The sequence below is a fragment of the Choloepus didactylus genome, chromosome 8 (genome assembly GCF_015220235.1).
Source record: "Choloepus didactylus isolate mChoDid1 chromosome 8, mChoDid1.pri, whole genome shotgun sequence".
Classification (NCBI taxonomy): Eukaryota; Metazoa; Chordata; class Mammalia; order Pilosa; family Megalonychidae; genus Choloepus; species Choloepus didactylus.
In genome coordinates, this window is record NC_051314.1 from 45,437,229 (window position 1) to 45,458,647 (window position 21,419).

The 21,419-nt window shown below is 35.4% G+C and overlaps 1 protein-coding gene across 4 annotated transcripts in view; it reads right to left on the minus strand.

Annotated features, from left to right (window-relative positions):
• Nucleotides 1-21,419, minus strand: part of LRRIQ1 (leucine rich repeats and IQ motif containing 1) — a 250,333-nt gene that overhangs the window by 224,101 nt on the left and 4,813 nt on the right. For all 4 annotated transcript variants that reach the window (XM_037847784.1, XM_037847783.1, XM_037847782.1 and 1 more), the window contains exons 3-7: nt 20,392-20,503; nt 17,249-17,340; nt 16,121-16,238; nt 15,242-15,465; nt 9,784-9,858 (exon numbers count right to left, since the gene is read on the minus strand). In XM_037847784.1, the coding sequence (XP_037703712.1) occupies nt 9,784-9,858; nt 15,242-15,465; nt 16,121-16,238; nt 17,249-17,340; nt 20,392-20,503 (621 nt within the window). The remainder of the gene's footprint in view (nt 1-9,783; nt 9,859-15,241; nt 15,466-16,120; nt 16,239-17,248; nt 17,341-20,391; nt 20,504-21,419) is intronic.

Consider the following 21,419-nt stretch of genomic DNA (forward strand, 5'->3'; position numbering starts at 1 on the left):
GAAGGGTTGAGCGTGTGCCCCGGAGATGGAAGGGAATCCAGGAGCTGCCCCGATGTTTGAGGAGGGTGGGGTCGAGAAGGTGGTCTCCCCAATGTGTGGATAAGTTGGAGCACTCACCCAAGCATTTGGAGAGGAAACAGCTGCCAAAAAGGCCCTTGGGAAGGGTTAGGCTCCCGCTCTCTCAAGCCCCAAGGATGCAACGTTGTTCTGGAAATGACTCTCAGACTTTGAAATCTAATGGAGTTTGTCCTGCGGGTTTTAGGAACTGTTTTGCTCCTGTTAACCCTGTTTTCCTTACTGTTTCTCCTTATGGAAATGGAAATGTTTATCCTATGAAGCACATAGCTTGTTCTAGGTTCACAGATCCACAGCTGGAGGGGAATTATTCCTTAGGACTGACCACGCCTAAGTTGGTTTTGATGGGATTTTGTGCTTAACTTTTGTTACTGAAATGATTTAAGTTTTTGTGATACTGTGATGGAATGAATGCATTTTGTATTTGGAAAGATAGTGTCATTTTGGGGTCCAGGGGGTGGAATGTGCCGGTTTGAATGTATTGTGTCTCCCAAATGCCATTATCTTTGTGGTCTTGTGGGACAGACGTTTTGGTGCTGATTAGATTTGCTTGGAATGTGCCCCACCCAGCTGTGGGAGATGATTCTGATGAGATGTTCCCATGGAGGCGTGGCCCCGCCCATTCAGGGTGGGCCTTGATCCGTGGAGCTATATAAATGAGCTGACTCAAAGAGAGGGAAACTGAGTGCAGCTGGGAGTGATGTTTTGAAGAGGAGCAAGCTTGCTAGAGAGGAATGTCCTGGGAGAAAGCCGTTTTGAAGCTGGAGCTTTGGAGCAGACGCCGACTGCCTTCCCAGCTAACAGAGGTTTTTTGGACGCCATTGGCCATCCTCCGGTGAAGGTGCCCAGTTGCTGATGTGTTGCCTTGGACGCTTTGTGGCCTTAAGACTGTAACTGTGTAGCAAAATAAACCCCCGTTTTATAAAAGCCTATCCATCTCTGGTGTTTTGCATTCTGCAGCATTAGCAAACTAGAACAGGGTTTTTTTTCCCCTCTCTGTACGTTTTTAAGACTCTTTTGCCCCTTTCCTTGAATTTCAGTAGTTTTACTTAAATTCCCAAAGTATGATTTTGTTTTATTCTACTTGGGGTTCACTATTCTTTGTATATTCAGGTTGTTTTTGTTTTGTTTTAATAATTTGGATTTGTTTTCAATGATTATATCTTCACTAATAGCTTCTGCTCCGTTCTCTCTCTCCTTCCAATATTCCTATTATACAAACGTTTTATCTTTCAAATATGTGCCAACTATTTCTTGTGCTCTTTTCTGCTTTCCCATTTTTAGTCCTCTTTGTGCTTTAATTTGGATATTTTGTATTGTCCTATCCTCTTTTTCACCAATGCTGTTATCTACTATTTCCAATCTTCTGTCAAATGTATCAATTGGATGTTTAAGTTTACATATTGAATTTTTCAGCTTTACAGTGCAAACTTGAAACTTTATTATAGATTCACCTTCTCTACTTATATCTGTTAAACTATTTTGTTATTAAACGATAGTTATATGTATCACCTTTAGGTAAATTACTATTGTCTATTTTACCCTTAACAGTCATATGATCTTGTCCCTTCACATATCTACCTACTTTTCTTAAATTGAAAGATGGATAATGTATATTTTATCCAGGTTAAATAGAGAGCTCAACAATCTGAATTTTTAAGTGAAATTAAAGATGAGAAAACAAGTGTAAGAAAGATCATTTGAAGTAATGTTAAAAAATAAAGACATTGGACAGTTCTGACTAAAGTCATAAGAAATATATATTAAGCACCTCCCACACGCCAGGAATTACTCTAGGTACTGGGGATATAGCAATAAACTAAATAGTCAAATATTCTTTTCCCCGTGAAGTATACATTCTAAATCATAAAAAATGAAATTATGTACAAACAACAAAAAACACATAAAAACATGCATAAAAAATACATACAAAAAACACACACCAAAAAAAACACTGTAAACAATTTAGAAGTCAAAAGACAAGGATATTCTAGAAAATTAACAGTGGAGACTTAATTTTACAATCTCCTCAAATACCCTACCCCATGAAACAAATAGACCAATTCTAGCAAAACCATAACATATACAGAAAAGTTAGATGAGTAAATATGAATGGATGGAGACACAACACTGATAGCTATTTGACCTATATCATAACAGTGACTACATGGGAGGAAAAAGAGGGAAACAATGGGTCATCTGACAGACCGGAAATCCCCCAAATAACCAAGAGGTATTCACTGAAGAAACTTCAGCAAGCCAACTTCAGAACAGTATCTAATAGACAAGAAAGGCTTTTACATAATCCAATAGTAGGTTAATACAAGAAGTATTTGGTAGGGTTTGAAATGGATGCAGCAGTCTGGGTTTCTTAACTTTTCAAAACTAATTTGGATGTATTATGTCCCCAAAAATGCCATTATCTTTGATGCAGTCTTGCATGGCCAGGGCACGTATTGGTGTTGATTGGGGTGGAGACTTTTGATCGATGTTTCTGTGGAGATGTGATCATTCATCCATGGGTGAGATCTTTCACTGGATAATTTCCATGGAGGTGTGGCCTTGCCCATTCAGCATGGGCCTTGGTTAGTTTACTAGAGCACTATATAAGCTCAGACAGAAGAAGTGAGCTTACTATAGCCAAGAGGGACACTTTGAAGAACACACAGGAGCTGAGAGAGGAGCTGCAGATAAGAGACATTTTGAAGATGGCCATTGAAAGCAGACTTTTGCTCTGGAGAAGTTAAGAGAGGAAAAATGCCCCAAGAGCAACTAAAAGTGACATTTTTGAGGAACTGCAGCCTAGAGAGGAATGTCCTGGGAGAAAGCAATTTTGAAACCGGAACTCTGGAGCAATTGCACACCAGCCACATACCTTCTCAGCTAACTGAGTTTTTCTGGACACCCATGGCCATCTTCCAGTGAAGGTACCTGATTGTTGATGACTTACTTACCTTGGACACTTTATGGCCTTAAGACTGTAACTTTGTAACCAAATAAACCCCCTTTATAAAAGTCAATCCATTTCTGGTGTTTTGCATTCTGGCAGCACTAGCAAACTAGAACAGAATGTGGTACCAGAGAAGTGGGGTACTGGTGCTGCTGTGTTTGCAAATACCAAACATGTTGGAATGGCTTTTTAAATGGATAATGGGATGATTCTGGAAGAAATGTGAGGAGCTCAATAGAAAAGGCCTAAACTGCTTTGAAGAGACTGTTTGTGAAAATATGGACCCTAAAGATACTTCTGATGAGGCCTTGAGCGGAAATGATGAATGTGATGTTGCAAACTGGAAGACAGGTGATCCTTGTTTTAAAGTGGCAGAGAATTTGGTAAAATTGAGTCCTGGTGTCAGATGGAAGGAGGATTTTGAAAGTGATGAGCTGGGATACTTGGCTGATGAGATTTTGAAACTAGAAGTTGTAGATATAGCCTGGCCTCTTCTTGCAGCTTACAGTAAAATGTAAGAGGAGAGAGATAAACTTAGAACTAAACTCTTGAATTCAAAGAAACCAGAAACTGATGGTTTGGAAAATTCTGGGCTTCCAGGGGGTGGAACCCCAGAAACTACAGCCCAACGTGAGGATTTAACCAAACATGGAACCCAACCACCATTCCAGTACAAGTCAAAATTGGAGATGGAGTTATTCAGAAAGGATTTATGGAAAGTCCTATTGTCTAACGGCTTTGACCCCTGTGTGCTTCATGCGAAGCCAACAGAATTTTTGGGAGATCTTTATCGACAGAGCCACTGCCAGTCTGGACTGGAGGAGACAGACAAGGAATATATTGAAGGAAAAATTTCTTCAAAGATAGAGCCATGGAGGTTGAGGTCTGGAGTCAAGAGATCTCGGGCTGGGAGAGCGGAGTAGCCCCCATGCATGGAAAGGGTGAATTTACCCCAGAGGTCAAAAGTGAGCCTTCCACCTTGATGTACAGGAAGGGTGTTGGCACCTCAGGCCTCAAAGAGTGTGGAGCACATTCCCAGGGGACTGGGGAGAGCCTGGCTGCCACCCCACTGTTCTGAAGGGTTTGAGCATGTGCCCTGGAGATGGAAGAGAATCCAGGTGCTGCCCCAATGTTTGAGGAGGGTGGGGCCAAAAAGGTGGTCTCCCCAATGTGTGGATATGTTGGAGCACTCATCCCAGCATTTGGAGAGAAAAGGACTGCCACCTAGGCCCTTTGAAAGTGTAGGAAAGCTGCTCTCTCAAACCCCAACGATACAACATCGTTCTGTAAATGACTCTCAGACTTTAAAATCAAATGGAGTTTGCCCTGTGGGTTTTAGGAACTGTTTTGGTCCTGTTAACCGTGTTTTCCTTTCAGTTTCCCCTTATGGCAATGGGAATGTTTACCCTATGACTGTCCCTCCTTTGTATATTGGAAGTATATAACTCGCTCTAAGTTTCACAGGTCCACAGCTAGAGTGGAATTATGCCTTAGGACAAACCATGTCTGTAACTGATTTAATGGGATCTTGTACTTAACTATTGTTACTGAAATGATTTAAGTTTTGTGATATTGTGATGGGATGAATGTATTTTGCATATGAAAAGATCGTGCCATTTGGGGGTCCAGGGAGTAGAATGTGCTGGTTTGGATGTATTATGTCCCCCAAGATGCCATTATTTTCAGTGCAGTCTTGTGTGACCAGGAAACTTATTGGTGTTGATTGGGGTGGAGACTTTTGGTTGGATGTTTCCGTGGAGATGTGATCACTCAACCATGGGTGAGATCTTTCATTGGATAATTTCCATGCAGGTGTGGCCCCACCCATTCAGCATGGGCCTTGATTTGTTTACTGGAGCACTATATAAGCTCAGACAGAAGAAGTGAGCTTACTACAGCCAAGAGGGACACTTTGAAGAACACACAGGAGCTGAGAGAGGAGCTGCAGATGAGAGAGTTTGAAGATGGCTGTTGAAAGCAGACTTTTGCTCCAGAGAAGTTAAGAGAGGAAAAATGCCCCAAGAGCAACCAAGAGTGACATTTTTGAGTAATGTCCATGGAGAAAGCCATTTTGAAACCAGAACTATGGAGGAAGCAGACACTAGCCACGTGCCTTCCCAGCTGAGGTTTTCTGGACACCCATGGCCATCCTCCAGTGAAGGTACCTGATTGTTGATGACTTATCTTGGACACTTTATGGCCTTAAGACTGAACTTTGTAACCAAATAAGCCCCCTTTATAAAAGCCGATCCATTTCTGGTGTTTTGCATTCCAGCAGCATTAGCAAACTAGAACACTCCCCTCCTAAATAAAGCCCTGCATTGAGGAAAAATTGCTAGTGATAGACTCCAAATTGAGCATAGCACAGACATTCAATGAAAAGGAAAAGGATAAAGTCCAGACAACCTGGATGGGATATTAGAAAATAAGTATCTATGTTTTCTTTAATCACTTCAGAAAAATAAAACAAAAAGGAGCATAGTTGGTAATTAGAAGATCCATGCTACCATCCTTCCTTTAAAAAACTTCAGGAAAACTTTATAATGGACTAAGGTCAAGTCCTATACAAAGTTATTATAAGAAAAAAGAAAATAAGGGTCAATATAACCTACAAAAAATGTTGTAAGCATGCAGAGATAGGCCTATAATACAGATCAAATACTTAACTTGGTATTTCAAAATATCTAAAATAAATCAGAGAAAGATATAAATCAAAATTAGAAAAGGCCAGAAAAGTGGTGACAGAATAGGAAAAAAAGACACTACATACATAAATAGTAGAAAAGCATTTGAAAATGTAAAATTCTTCCAATCGTATAAAATGAATTATTTCCTAATTGAATAGACTATACAAAACAACATTCTTATTTTTAGCCATATAATTCCACTGACTTTTAGACCAAATCAGCAGTATCCTTCTGGAAGAAAAAGATAAAAAGTAGAGGCAATCATACAAAGTAATGGCAAACTATAGAAAGGCAAACCTTGCTATTCCATTGAGTCACAGAAGTATTTTCATGCCACTGAATGTTAGTTATATTCTAACAATGTCATATAGTAAACCTGAGCCTGTGCATGGCCTAAATACTGTGTCTGCTTTCAAAATAAACTTCCTTAACACTCCAAGAAGTCAATTTATGTGAGTGACTAAAACAAAGTATTTAAGCTTCACTGGCATAGTGGAAAACTTATTTCACTTAGGTCTGGTGTCAAGAAAGTAAGGACACTTAACTGAAGCCACACTTTTTGTGGATAAGGAACTTATAGATAATCCTGAGGATACAAGATTATGGTCCTCTTCAATTTCACATTTTCAACTCTATCATTGTGGTCTGTCTTTTCTCACCTAAAACAGTACTACTGTAGGCCTATAATGACTGCTATTTAAGAATATAGAAAGCATATAATTTTAAAAATTTGGAGTATAGTGAAAAGGGCAGGTCTGGACTTGCTAGGAAGTAATTTGTACCACCTTTCTAATACAGTTTAACAATATGTAAAAAGCATTTTCAAATATTCATATTCTTTGACCCACTGATTCCATTTCAAGGAAATTATCTAAGAACATTCAGAGACACAGATAAAGATACATGGACAAAAACATTCATCAGAATATTATATGCAAAGTAAGAGAATAGAAACAATTTCTAGTAACAGAAAATGGCTTAAATATGGGTAAGGTATATCTATAAAATGGATAATAAGCAGCCATTAAAAAAATATCTTCCACAACTAACATCAAACAATGGTGAAAGACTGGATGTTTACCCCTAAGATCAGGAACAAGCCAAAGATATTTACTCTCACCACTTCTATTAACATTATACTAGAGGTTCATATAATTGCAACAAAACAAGAAATCCAATTGGAAAAGAAGTAAAGTTGTCATTACTTACAGATGGCATGATCATAATCATCCACAGAGAAAATCAACAAAAAAGCTACTAGACCTTGTAAGTGAGTTTAGCAAGGTACAAACGTAAAATATCAATTGTATCTCTATATATTATAAATGAACATTGAGAAATACTATATGTTCTCAGAATGGAAGCCTCAATACTAGCAAGATGGCAATTATCTTCTAATTGATCTTTAAATCCAATGCATTCTGAATTTAAATCCCAACAGGTGTTTTTGTAGAAACTGATAGACTGATTATAAAATTTATACAAAAATATAAAGGACCTAGAAGAGCCAAGAGAATATTGAAGAGGAAGGACAGAGTTGAAATACACTATTTTAAAGCTCACTATAAAGCCACAGTAATCAACATAGTGTCATATTAGCACAAGGATAAGCATATAGATCAATGGAACATAATTGAGATTCCAGAAATAAATCCTTACCTTTATGATCAATTATTTTCAACACAGATACCAAGACAAATCAACAAGGAAATGTGACAGTTTGGAGCTGTTATGCACCCCAGAAAAGGCCATGTTCTTTTAATCTATTCTTGTGAGTGCAGACCTTTTGTGGGTGGTACATTTTGATTAATTTGTTTCAATTGAGATGCCACCCAGCTCACTAAAGGTGGGTCTTAATCCTTTACTGGAGTCCTTTATGGGACAATAAAAAGCAGAGACATTTGGAAAGAGCTGAGAAAGAGAAACACCCTGGAGATGCTAAGAGAGAACCCACAGAAGCTTAGAGAGAAAGTCACCGGAATCAGAAGCTGAAAGCAACAAAACCCGGAAGCGAAGGATAAGCAGACACCAGCTCTGACAGAGGAATCCAGATGCTGGAAGCCTTTCTTCAGAGAAATTATTCTCTTGTTAATGCCTTAATTTGGGCATTTTTATGGCCTTAGAAATGTAACTTGTAACTTAATAAGTCCCCATTGTTAAAAGCCAACCCATTTCTGGTATATTGCATGTTGGCAGCTTTAGCAAACCAAAACAGGAGATGATGGTCTTTTTAACAATTAGTGCTCAGGACAACTGCATAACCACATGAGGAAAAAGAAAGAACTTTGACCTTTACCTTACACCATACACAAAGTTTAACTCAGATGGGCAACAGACCTAAATATAAAAGCTAAATTTACAAAACTTCTAGAAGAAAACATAGGAGAAAATCTTCATGAGTTTCAACGGAAGAAAGAGTTCTTAGGTATTATTCTAACAGTGCACTGCATAAAAGGAAAAATTGATTAAGATAGACTTCAACAATTTTTTTAAAATTGTGCTTCAAAGAAACCATTAATAAAATTCAAAAAAGAGCCACAGACTGGGAGAAAATATTTGCAAGTCATATATCCAATAAAGGACTTGTACCAAGAAATGCTAAAAATCTCTGAAAACTCAATAATGGGGAAAAGATTTCAATAGATATTTCATCAAAGATATACAAATGGCCAATAAACATATGAAAATATGCTAAAAAAACCATTAGTCATTGATAATGCGAAGTTAAACTACAATAAGATGGCTATAATAAAAAAGCCTGACAAAACCAAGCATTGGTGAAGGCGTGGAAAAGCTGGAACAATCACGTGTTGTTGTTGGGAATGTAAAATAGTACAGAATGGAAAACCATTTGGCAGTTTTAGAAAAATATTTTAACATATACTTGACACATAGTCAGGAATTCCATTCCTAGGAATTGACTCAAGATAAATAAAAACCTATGTCCACACAAATGTTCATAGCAGCATTATTCATAATAGCCCAAAACTGAAAACAATCCAAAAGTCCATCAACTGATAAACAGATAAACAATATTTGGTATAGCCATACAATGTAATACTACTGAGCAATAAAAAGCAACAACCTACTGAAACACACAACAATATGGATGAACCTCAAAATCATCTTAACAAACTAAAAGAAACAGACACGAAAGACTACATTTTGCATGACTCCATTTATAAACTGTCTAGAGACAGAAATCAGAAGAGTGGTTACCTGGGATTAAGGGTGGAAGTAGGAATTAATTGCAAATGGACACCAGGGAACATTTTAAAGTAAGAAATATAATTTAAAACTCCATTGTGGTAATTGTACAACTCTAAATTTACTGGAATTATTGAACTGTGCACTAACAATGGGTGAATATTATGGTATGTAAATCATACCTCAATAAGTTGTCAAAACTATTAACTTCAAAGTATTTTTAATCACGTATACAAATGCTCACAATAAAAGCTAATGTAAGAAACAGGATATAATACTAAGTACTGTAGAAAACCACTCCAGCAGTGTGTTTATATAAAGAAAAGATTTAAAAGAAATACAAAGAAAGGTCATAATGTTTAGCTGGGTGACAGGATCATAGAGATTTTATCTACTTTATACTTCTAACTACTTAAAATAATTTTAAATAAAAACTGTGGAGTAAATAAAAGCTAAATATAAAAATATATCACCAGAATCAAGAAATGAAGTATTCATTCATAACAACTGGAACTATGTAGCCCAGCTTAATTTAAGTTATAAATATAGATTTGGTTCTGACCAGCCATGTCTGTGAGAGAGAAACCTTCCATGAACAAAAAAAGTTTGTAATAGTATCTTCAAACTTTAAAAAGAAATTTAGAATTTCAATTGTATATGGACAAGTTCACTCACTAAACCAGTTTATTTTCATTTTCAAGATATTCTGTTTCAGGAAGAGTTTCTGATGATTAATGAATTTTTAAATGTTTGATAAATTAAATCCAACTAAATAGTATGACCTTAAAATGCCCATTTCAAGCACAGTAATTTATTTCAAATAAAGAATGGTTATTGTACTGATTACAAATGACAAATGGGTACCTCATGTTGTTTAAGTTTCTCTTCCCACATTTTCTCTTCTTTGTGTAGTTCATCATTCATCTTGTCCTGTTCTTGCTAAACATACAATAATATTGAAATATTATAAAAATCAATATCAAAGAATGTTAAATTTATGATATGTGACACTCACAACATACATTTGTAAATAATGGTTAAAGATGACAACCCACCCAATGGCTCTGTTATTGGTACTAGGATTAGAACTTTCATCTCATCCTAAAGTGCCATACAAATGGTAGCTAGGTTGCCCATTCTGAGCACATAAAAATGTTTGGAAACTGGGAAAGTTATTTTATTTATATGAATACAGTTACTCAAGTAATAAAATATATTGGCTAGAAATGCTGTTGGGTACTGTAAAAGTTACAAACAATAATGTTTATAAGATGAATTTTGCATTGCAAGTTGTTTTCTCTAAACATCATTCAATTTAATTTGTACAATAAACCAGTTGAGTGTAATGTTTCTTTTCCATAACTGTTAGCACTAACTGAGTTAAGGCTATGCAGCAGAAACAAAGATCATAAAATAGTCCCTTTCCTCAAAAAACTTACCTTAGAGGAGCTACGATGGTGGCATTGAGAGTAGTGGAAGACTGTTAGTCCCCCCCAGAACAATTCATAAATGACCAAAAAACTAGTAAATAACCTGGAATAACTGCGGGGAGACAAATGTGACTGTCCACTCATCATCCACAAACCTGAATTGGGAGGAATGCCCGAGATCACAGCATAAAATCTGTAAGTAAAAACTGCAGACCCACACTGAGAGCTGAGAGCCAAGAGCCCCTCCCTCACAGAAGCCACGCGGTGCTAGAGAACAGCACTCTCTCAGCCCAGCTCCAACTGGGGTTTTAATGTTAACTGCTCAATACAGACAGCAAATCCTCAACAAGCAGACAAAGGCTTTTGGTGACAACTGACCTTGGGAGAGTCAGGGGACATATCTGTCTCAGAACAGGGAGCCCAGAGGATCAAGTGCTACCTCTGGCTGACGGGAGAACCTGGGAGCTTTTCTGTCCCTTTCTCTCTCTGTGGAGAAAACCTCAGCTGTTTTCAGCCCACAGTGCTTTGCAGTAAAGATAGCCTCAGCCATTTTAAAATCAAAACACTTTGATCAGGAGAGTCAGAGAAACAAAGAACTTATTGATATGCAGAAGACCTCTCTGGAGGGGGCATAGCTTCCCAAGAGGAAAGGGAGGGGCACAGCTCTACTGCCTGCCTTTCCAGAACCAGACCCCAAAGCCTGGGGGAGGAGAGCCACAGGCCACACCCTCTTACACCAGCCAGTGACAGCATGACAGGTGCACCTGCTGGGCAGAAAAGCACAGGTGTCTCAATCCTCTAAGAAAAACCATCAGGGAAACCAGATACTGAATATTTCCTCCTTTTGTGACCTGAGCCTGTTCTCATCTGGGAAAACCTGATTGGGGTGGCCTAGGAGGTCAGATGCCTAGAAAACAGAAAACTACAACCTACACTAAGAAAAATGAAGTTATGGCCCAGTCAAAGGAACAAACTTACACTTCAACTGAGATACAGGAATGTAAACAACTAATGCTAAATCAATTCAAAAAGTTTAGAGAATATTTTGCAAAAGAGATGGAGGCTGTAAGAAAAACACTGGGCATACATAAGGCAGAAATCAAAAGTTCAAAAAAACAACTAGTAGAATATATGGAAATGAAAGGCACAACACAAGAGATGAAAGACACAATGGAAATATACAATAGCAGATCTCAAGAGGCAGAAGAAAACACTCAAGAACTGGAGACCAAAACACCTGAAAGCCTATATGCAAAGGAGCAGATGGAGAAAAGAATGAAAAAATATGAGCAACGTCTCCAGGAACTTAAGGATGAAATGAAGTACAAGAATGTACGTATCACTGATGTCCCAGAGGGAGAAGAGAAGGGAAAAGGGGCAGAGGCAATAATAGAGGAAATAATCAATGAAAATTTCCCATCTTTTATGAAAGACATAAAATTACAGATCCAAGAAGTACAGTGTACTCCAAACAGAATAGATCTGAATAGGCCTATGCCAAGACACTTAATAATCAGATTATCAAATGCCAAAGACAAAGAGAGAATCCTGAAAGCAGCAAGAGAAAAGCAATCCATCACATACAAAGGAAGCTTAATAAGACTATGTGCAGATCTCTCAGCAGAAACCATGGAGGCAAGAAGGAAGTGGTGTAATATATTTAAGATACTGAAAGAGAAAAACTGCGAACCAAGAATCCTATATCCAGCAAAGCTGTCCTTCAGATATGAGGGAGAGCTCAAAATATTTTCCGACAAACAGACAATGAGAGATTTTGTGAACAAGACACCTGCCCTACAGGAAATACTAAAGGGAGCACTACAGAGTGATAGGAGAAGATAGGAGTGCATGGTTTGGAACACAATTTTGGGAGATGGTAGCACAGCAATGTAAGTACACTGAACAAAGATAACTATGACTATGGTTGAGAGAAGAAAGTTGGGAGCATGTGAGACACCAGAAGAAAGGAGGAAAGATAAAGACTGGGACTGTGTAACTTGGTGAAATCTAGTGTTCAACATTGTGATAAAAGGTACAAATATGTTCTTTTACGAGGGAGAACAGGCAAATGTCAACCCTGTAAGGTGTTAAAAATGGGGAGGCATTGGGGGGGAATGCAATCAACATAAACTAGAGACTGTAACTAACAGAATCATTGTATTATGCTTCCTTTAATGTAACAAAGGCAATATACCAAGGTAAATGCAGATGAGGGGGGGATAGGGGAGGCATGTTAGACATTTGACATTAGAGGTGTTGTCTGACTCTTTACTTTGATTTAAGGTTACTTTTCCTTTTGCTACTTCCTAGCTGTCATATTTTTCCTCTTTCTTTTGCCTCTCTACCTTCTTTGACTCTCCCTCCTGCCTTGTGGAAGAAATGTAGATGCCCTTATGTAGATAGTGGTGAAGGTGGTGAACATATAAATATGTGACCATACAGAGAACCATCTATTGTTTGTGTAGGATGGAATGTATGGTGTGTGAACAAAACCATCTTAAAAAAAAAATGGGTTGATGACAAAACCTTGAGGGTAATATACTGAGGGAAATAAGCCAGACATATAAGGACAAATATTGCAGGGTCTCACTGATAAGAACTAATATAATATGTAAACTCATCGACATGAAATATAAGGTACCAAGATATAGGACGAGACTAAAGAATGGGGAGTGGTTGCTTAGTATGAGCAGACTGTTCAACTAGGATGAACTTAAATGTCTGGAAATGAACAGAGATGTTGGTAGCAAGATGTGGGAATAACTAACAGTGCCGAATGACACATGAATGAGGTGGAAAGGGGAAGCTCAGAGTCACATATGTCACCAGAAGGAAACTTGGAGGTCAAGAGATGGGAAAGTATAAAACTGAATCCTATGGTGGGCAATGTCCATGATTAACTGTATAAATATTAGAAAACTCTTCCATGAACCAGAATAAATGTATGACAATACAACTAAAAGTTAATAATACAGGGGCATATAGGGAAGAAATATATATCTATTGCAACTATATACTACAGTTAGTAGTATTTCAACATTCTTTCATAAACAGTAACAAATGTACTATATCAACACTGCGAGTCAACAATTGAGAGGGGTTTGGTTAGGAATATGGGAGGATTTGAGTTTCCTTTTCTTTTTCTTTTTTTTTTCTTTTTTCATCTTTCACTTTATTTCTTGTCTGGAGTAATGAAAAGGTTCTAAAAATTAAACAAAAATTAAGTGTGGTGGTGGATGCACAGCTGTATGAGGGTACCAGGGCCAACTGATTTGCACACTTTGGATCTTTGGATAATTGTATGGGATCTGAACAATCCCAATAAAAATTTAAAAAACAAAACAAAACAAAAAAAACTTACCTTGATCTACCTTGATGATGGAAACACTATCCTAAGTTCACAAATTACCCCAAAGTTAGTAGCATAAATTTACTGCAAGAGAACTATAGAAGAGCACAGTAGGAGTAGGTGTTATATTTAGAGGACTAGGAAAAGTTCCATGGTGAAGAATATAAAGGAAATGACTAGGTTTCCAAGAGGTGAAGCATTTACTGAAGTTTTTGAACTAGGAAAATGATCAGAGCTCTTTTAAAGAAAATCATAGGTTTAGGTTAGATATTCTTGATCATTAAGAATAATTATCAAAATAATAGAAAAAAATGAAAAAGCTTTTATTTTAAAAGTAATACATTCCTAAATTACTAATTACTTTCAAAAAAGAAGGGTCCATATGTCAGATTTCTTTTGCATCACTCTAGCACATGACAGAATGCCTTGAATTTGAGATATCAGTAAATTTTGATAATAAAGCAAATATAAATGACAATTTAGTGGAATATAATCTAAAAATCAGATGTCTTCTAAATCTGAAAATGCTACTAATGTTCAATAGCAACAATGTATTTCAGCACAAGCCAGCAAATGCTACTCAATCTACATGATATTCAACCCTGCTCTCAAATTTTTAAAAAATTTCTGAATTTTAGAAATGATTACATTACTCTGTGTGAAGGAAATGATAACTATAGGAAAACTAAAAATTCATAATTCACTATATAGAGACATGCATGGCCAAACTGGTTCTACAGTATTATAATTGCTTTAAATTTGTTTATTTTCAATATAAGCAGCGAAATGCATCGTATTCAACATGGAGGGATAGATACCCTGGCCACATGCTCATGTTTGCTCATGTAACACTCATCACACTCAAAACCAGCAAGTACTTGGTAATACATATATCAACATTAGTAAATAAAATAGAATGTCTCCAGACATTCAAGGAACTCTGGTGCCCTCAAGCAGTTTCTCAAATCCACCAGTTTCTCAATATTCCACTACTGTGACCTAATTGGGTGGATCTACTTGAAAAAATCAGAAATAAAAACAAACATAAAACCCTTTCACATTAAAAAATTGTAGTTCAAGAAATTAGTTCAATTATGGGGGCAGTGCATTGACTATCATCTAAATGGTTGAATCACTATGACAGAATATATTCTACATAATGTATTATATTGCCAGACCCATAACAAGGATATAGCATGGTCAAGAAAATTCTGTTGCCTTTCCCTATGATTAGAAGGGTATAAAACAATAGTTCATTGCTAAATGTCAGTCTTTCTAGGATGATCATCTTCGAAACTTTATAAACACTAAGGACTTTCAAGAGCCAAACAAGTATTTGAAATTCCAATGAATTTCAGTGAAAACCAAACAAGGAGTTCATAGTAAATACTGTTAATCTCCAGTGAATTGCTTCTTTATCAGGAGTAATTAAAAGCAGTAGAAAGGAGCTCAATCCACACAATAATTCAAAACATCAATACTCTTCACAGGTAGCTACTGATTCAAAGAATTTATGAAGAACAAAAACAAAAAACAAAATTACCTTCTGAATATTCTCTAACTTCTTCCTTTCAATTTCAAACTGTTTCATCCAGCAATGTCTCTTTTCTTCTTCTTCTTGAAATTGCTTTTCTTCTCTATCCCTCTGAGCTTTAAGAGTTTGTTTCTCTTGGTTTTCTAGTACTTTCTGTTTATCTTGCCAAGCCTCAAAAGACTGTCTACATCTTTCTTCCACTTCATAGTATCCAAAATTTATATCAGCATCATCTGCAGTCATGAATATAAAAAACATTATTATTCTCAAGATCAAGCCTGTCTAAACTGATCCAATTTAAAGTACAAAAATAATTTCAAAATGAAAAAATGTCAATGTATTATCAAAATAAAAGTGATAATATGCAGAAACAAAATATATTCTTGAATACAAATGAAATTTCCATTTCAGTTAATAAGGAAGTCACACAAAATAGTCTTAAAATATTCCACAAAATCTTAGTATAAAAAATATACTATGTGTGTGTGTGTTTGTGTGTACAGATAAGGAATACTTAATGCATTCAAGGCAGGGTATATCTATTGCCATCAGTCATCCATGTGGAAAAATTTTAAATTTATTTCAACCATATTAATTTTGAAATCATAAAGAAAAGAGTAAGTTCATGTAATTAAGTAAGTATAGCAAAAGTATAATTTGTAAACCTTGTAATTTTGTTTTTCTAAATGTCAAAAACTATGTCAAACTTTTCTTTTTCATAGAACTACAGTCAATCACATAAAAATTATCACCTGGAATCACCTGTGGTGATTGCTCATGTATACAAATTGCCAATATAGTCAATACATTAAAAAGAGAACTATTCTCTACTTTAATTTGAATTATGCATGCCATAATTTTGATCAATAATTTTCCAGTTTAGTCCACCTGGTAAAACATGTTCATCCACAGGCAAATCATGAGGACCAGTCTCTGGAGCAGAATCAGGACTGATACAATGGGTCTTACTTCTCAGAAATTCTTCCTTTTCTATTTCAGATAGCATCTGAATATGGTCAAAAGAGTACCAATGGTTAAATAAAACCAAAGTAAAGCTATCTTTTCAATAATATATTAAATATTTTATATGCATACCTATAATTTACCTCCTCCAAACCATTCTCAAATACAAATATATAACACACTGATAATCATTGTAAATTTTGGTGAACAAGTACACTTTTCTCATGCAAACAGACGGCATTTCCCCCCACCCTTGGGTCTTTCAGAACTCTAACCAATTTCTAATATTTATCCACAATATTCACTAAAATTGCTTGAAAATTATTCAAAAATGGTCCTATTAATATGTTGATTTCCTCCTAATACATTTCTCTCTTTCTTACCTGTGATGATTGCTCATGTATACAAATTGTCAACATCGTCAACGTTAAAAAGAGAACTATACTCTACTTTAACTTGAATTATGCATGCCATAATTTTGATCAATAATTTTTCATAATTAGATTCCCACTGTACTTCAGTTGAAAGACATAGGATAGCTCTTCAATAAAATTTAAGTATGATGATTCAAATATAATATTTCATATTTGAGTGTTACCAAAAAAAAGTGGGAGACATGTAAGTAGTTTTCAAATTATGTTAAATAATTTGTTTCTCTTTTATTCATTTTTAAAAGATATTTTTCTTCTTTTATCCTTTTTTAAATGATGTTTTACATGTTAAGTTTCCATAGAGTTTTTAAAGTCTCTGCTGGAACATAGTGCATCCTGAAGCAAGGTAATAAACACTATGTTTTCCTCAGACTTTTTAAGAAAAAATATCATGCTTTAATCTACATAACTTTAATTTCCTAAGTAATGTTGGTTCACAACACTAGTTCTAATATTCTTAAAGATTGAAATGTGCACAGTTTCATATCAGAGAAAAAACATAAAACCAAAAATGATTTGCTTAAAAATAATTGTCCTTTAAACCAGGAAATTACCATCTTAAGAGGGAAAGATAAATTTCTAACAATAATAGAGTACTTTCAGTCAAATTTTCAAATCATACCTTCATTAATTGTTCTAGATTTTCTTTATAATCAGTTGATAATTCTACCTTTAAATGCATATGATTATTAGAAACTTTTCCATAAGTATAGCCTAGAGAAAGAAAAAAGTATAATTTCAATACTAGGGTGGGGTACTTGTTAAAATCCTAAACCTTTACATTATCCTTTATCTCAATTTTTTTCATAATATATTCTTGAACATTAAGAATAATTCTCAAAATAATAGAAAAAATGAAAAAAACTTTTATTTTAAAAGTAATACATTCCCAAAGCACTCTGACTTTACAGTAATCTTTCATATTCCAGACTGAAGATTATTTTCCATTGTCATGACTATCAAAACTGTATACTGCCTTGGCATCCATTTCACCTCAGCTAAGCCAGTTGCCTCAACACTGCCCTTTGGCCTAGTTAATGAACAGCTTTCCAGCCCTGGGGTATAAACTCCCCCAAGGCCCAAACCCACATCTGCAGCCACCACCCACACCACCTACACACCTCACCCAAAACCCACAGACAACCCCAAATGATAAGCTAACTATCCCCACCCCTTTGGAACCTAGTTGCCTCACCTTTTCATGCATGTTTGCTTTAAACTACCCAATTCTTGACTTCCAAGGAAAATCTCCTAACTTCCATCCAAGGACCATTATAGAGGCACAAACCCACAAGTCCTTCACACTCTGCTTATGTGCTCCACACCTGCTGGATGAGCCACTCAAGCCAATCACACTTCCTGTGAACCCCTCAAGGCACTCCTCTCTCCAGGACCTGTGAGTATCAAACTATCTTTTCCCATACATTATGGTCTTGGCCGTCCATTGTGTTGAACCTAAACTCCCTGAGACCCAGATTTAAAATCCAACTTAATTAGAAACATCCACGCACAAAGAATCATATTTTCTTGAAAATGCAATGACACTTTGATTAGAAATCAACAAAGGTTCAATGTTATCTGCCACAAACAAGCAATATAATCTTACACAAGATTCTGAAAAAACCTTAATGAAAATTTTAGTAATATAATTACTGACATATGAATGAAGGGAACTTTAATTCCTGATTTTTTGTGTTTCTAACTCAAATACTGAATTTTATCAAGTTTTTCATCACCTGTGCAGATGTAGTTACGTTTCTTTTCAAATTATTGTTTAACTCATTAAGTTTGTTTTGCAGCGATAGATAAACAGAACATCTACCTCACCCACGAAAACAAACAAACCTAACTTACTGCTTAAAATAGCTAGTGGCTTCTGTTGTCTGTCACTGAGAACCAGGTCAATATATATATATTCACAAACAAAATTAGTCTCTAGTTTCTTGTTTCTCTTTTGGGGGTGTTCTGCTTGTACAGTTTTACACTTGCAATATGTGGCTTTTAATAAATGAATTATTATTTAATATGTAGTTCTGGTGGATTGTAATAATTCAGTTGCAAAATCTTTCCCAGTTTCTAATGACTTTTCAAAAAAAATCTCTTTCCACTTTCTTCCCAGATGATTGATTTAATCAGGTTTTCACTTTTTCAAACAATTTTGATAATTTGCATTTTGTTGGGAAACTGCTCAATTCACTGAGATTCTCGTATCTATTTGATTAGAGCTGTACATGGGATCTTAATTTTTAAACTACTGCTGTAACTGTAGATATATCTCGTTTCATGTACTTAATTTTCTGTAATTGTATTTCCTTTGACTTTTTCATAATTAGGCTACATATGTGCCAATTTATTTAGGATATATTTTCATTGTATATACCTTATTAAAAATAACTTAGCAAAATAAAGTTAAAATTCTTTATCTTTCAACCACAGATAACCATTGGCAAAATTTGAAGCATATACAGCGAGTCTCTATATATGCATTAACCCAGATGCTTGGGACCAAAATCTTGGAGGTGCTTGGAACCAAAATCTTGACACTGCTTTCCTCTCTTCCTTTCACACCAATCTATCAATAAATCCTTTGGATTCTACCTTAAAAATGGTTTTCAGAATATGGTCATTTTCATCATTTCTATCCAATCCTCTCTCATCTCTAACCATACTATACAATCATCTGTTAGTGAACTCCCTGCCTCCCCTCTTGCTACCTTATGAAATCTTCACACAGTCACAAGAATGACTGCCTCAAAATATGTCAGATATTGCCTCTTCTCACGCCAAATACTTTCCATACTCAAAACAGATTCCCAAATCCACACTATGGGTTATAAGAGCCCTATATGATCTCATCCCTTTTTTCTTGAACATAATCACAATGGTTTTATTGCTGTTATTCAAACATACCAAGTACACTCAGTGTGCCTGGCCTTTGCTGTTCCCTGTTTCTAGAATAGCAGCCCTCCAGATAGCCATGTGGCTCACCCTTGCCTCAGAAAGGCCTTCCCTGCCCACTCTATCTAAAGAAGCAACTTCCAGTCTATCCTCTTACCTTGAAATTTTTCCTTTATATTCCAGCTATTGAAATATTACCTATTTATTTATTCTCTGTCTCCCTCAATAGGAACATTAGAAAAAAAGAGCAAGACTTTGCCTGTTTAGTTCACTGCTGTACTTTATTACTAGAACCAATCCTGTCACACATCTAACGACACGTTTTTATGTCATTAAATATTTGTCTAAGTCATCTATTTTATTTGTTGGACAATACAAGGTCCTGTTGAACATTTAGGTGGTTGTGATTTTTCATTATAAACCAAGCCACAATTAATTCTAGCCAATTTTTTGATTATTCAGTTATTTCTAGGGTAATTCCAAAAGGTAAATTTGTTCAGTTGAAGCAATTCAAGATTTTTAGGCTTTTGATACAATATACCATATCTTTCTCCAAAAAAAAAACTGTATAAATTGACACTTGCGAAATATTCCTAGGATTAGTTTTCTTTCTTTAATGTAAAATCATAGAAAGCCTGGTATTAAATAGGACTGATAAAACAAAGGGTTGGTGGCTAGTATTCATCAAAGATACAAAGAAAATAGAGAAAAAAAACACTAAATTCAGCAGTCAAATATATTATAGATATTATTTTACAGATAAATATGTACACAAAAAACAGACTTTAAGCAACATAATATTTTAAATTATAATTTATTCATGCTTACAGAACAGTTATCTTCTAAGCAAATGAAAACTGTACTTACTTAAAACATCAGTATCTTCCAAGTCCTGAAGAATGAGTTCTTCAACGGTTTTCCTCTTATTCTTTATGATGTTAATGCAGTGAAGAACTGACTCAGGTAATTCAACTAAGTCCTAAAAAGGTAAATAATGAAAGAAACTGTGTAACTGTATATTATCAAAATCGTGTGTCAAACATTGTAGCTTTCATTCCACGCCACAATTTTGACGGAAATGTGTAAATGAGTTAGGAGGGCTTCCTTATAAAGTGCTTAGTTCACACAAATATATTTGGTTAAAATTTGCATTTCATTCTCAGATGATTATGTTGATTGGGAATTATATGATTTCTGGAAAACTGTAAAGAAACAAATGAAAAGAGTTACCTCTATATTATTTTCAATAACTTTATTAGAGGCTTCTTATCTTTAAATGCACTCAGTTCTGTATATTTTTAGAGTAATTTTAACTTCAAATAAATATTATCAAATATTAATCGAAACTTCAGGCCCTCCCCCCAAATTTTCAGTGTATGACTAATGACATAAACTTATTTAATACATTCCCAAACTCACTTTTTAATTATCAAACACAAATTTAGTCACATTTCTGAGCTATTATAGAATGATCCAAATACAGCCTAAGTGAATCAATTTGGAAATTTTGTAAATAGTTAAATATATTGATATGCAATATATTGAAATGAAAATCTTTCCTCCATAAACACCATAACTAGTAAGAAAATACATGCAAAGAAATATTTGAACCATATAAGAAAAATTTTAATAATTATCCTGAAGCTATATATAAAATTACAAAACATCATTGAGGGACCTAAATCGTGACTTGAATTAATAAACAGTAATATTTTTAATAGGGAAGAACACTGCATGCCCCTGATTCCATCTGTCTAAAAATAAATAATTTCTGCCTTACTGGGTGTGCCAGTTTGAATATATTGTGTCCCCCAAATGCCATTATCTTTGATGTAATCTTGTGCGGGCAGACATTATCAGTGTTGATTAGATTGTAATTCTTTGAGTGTTTCTTT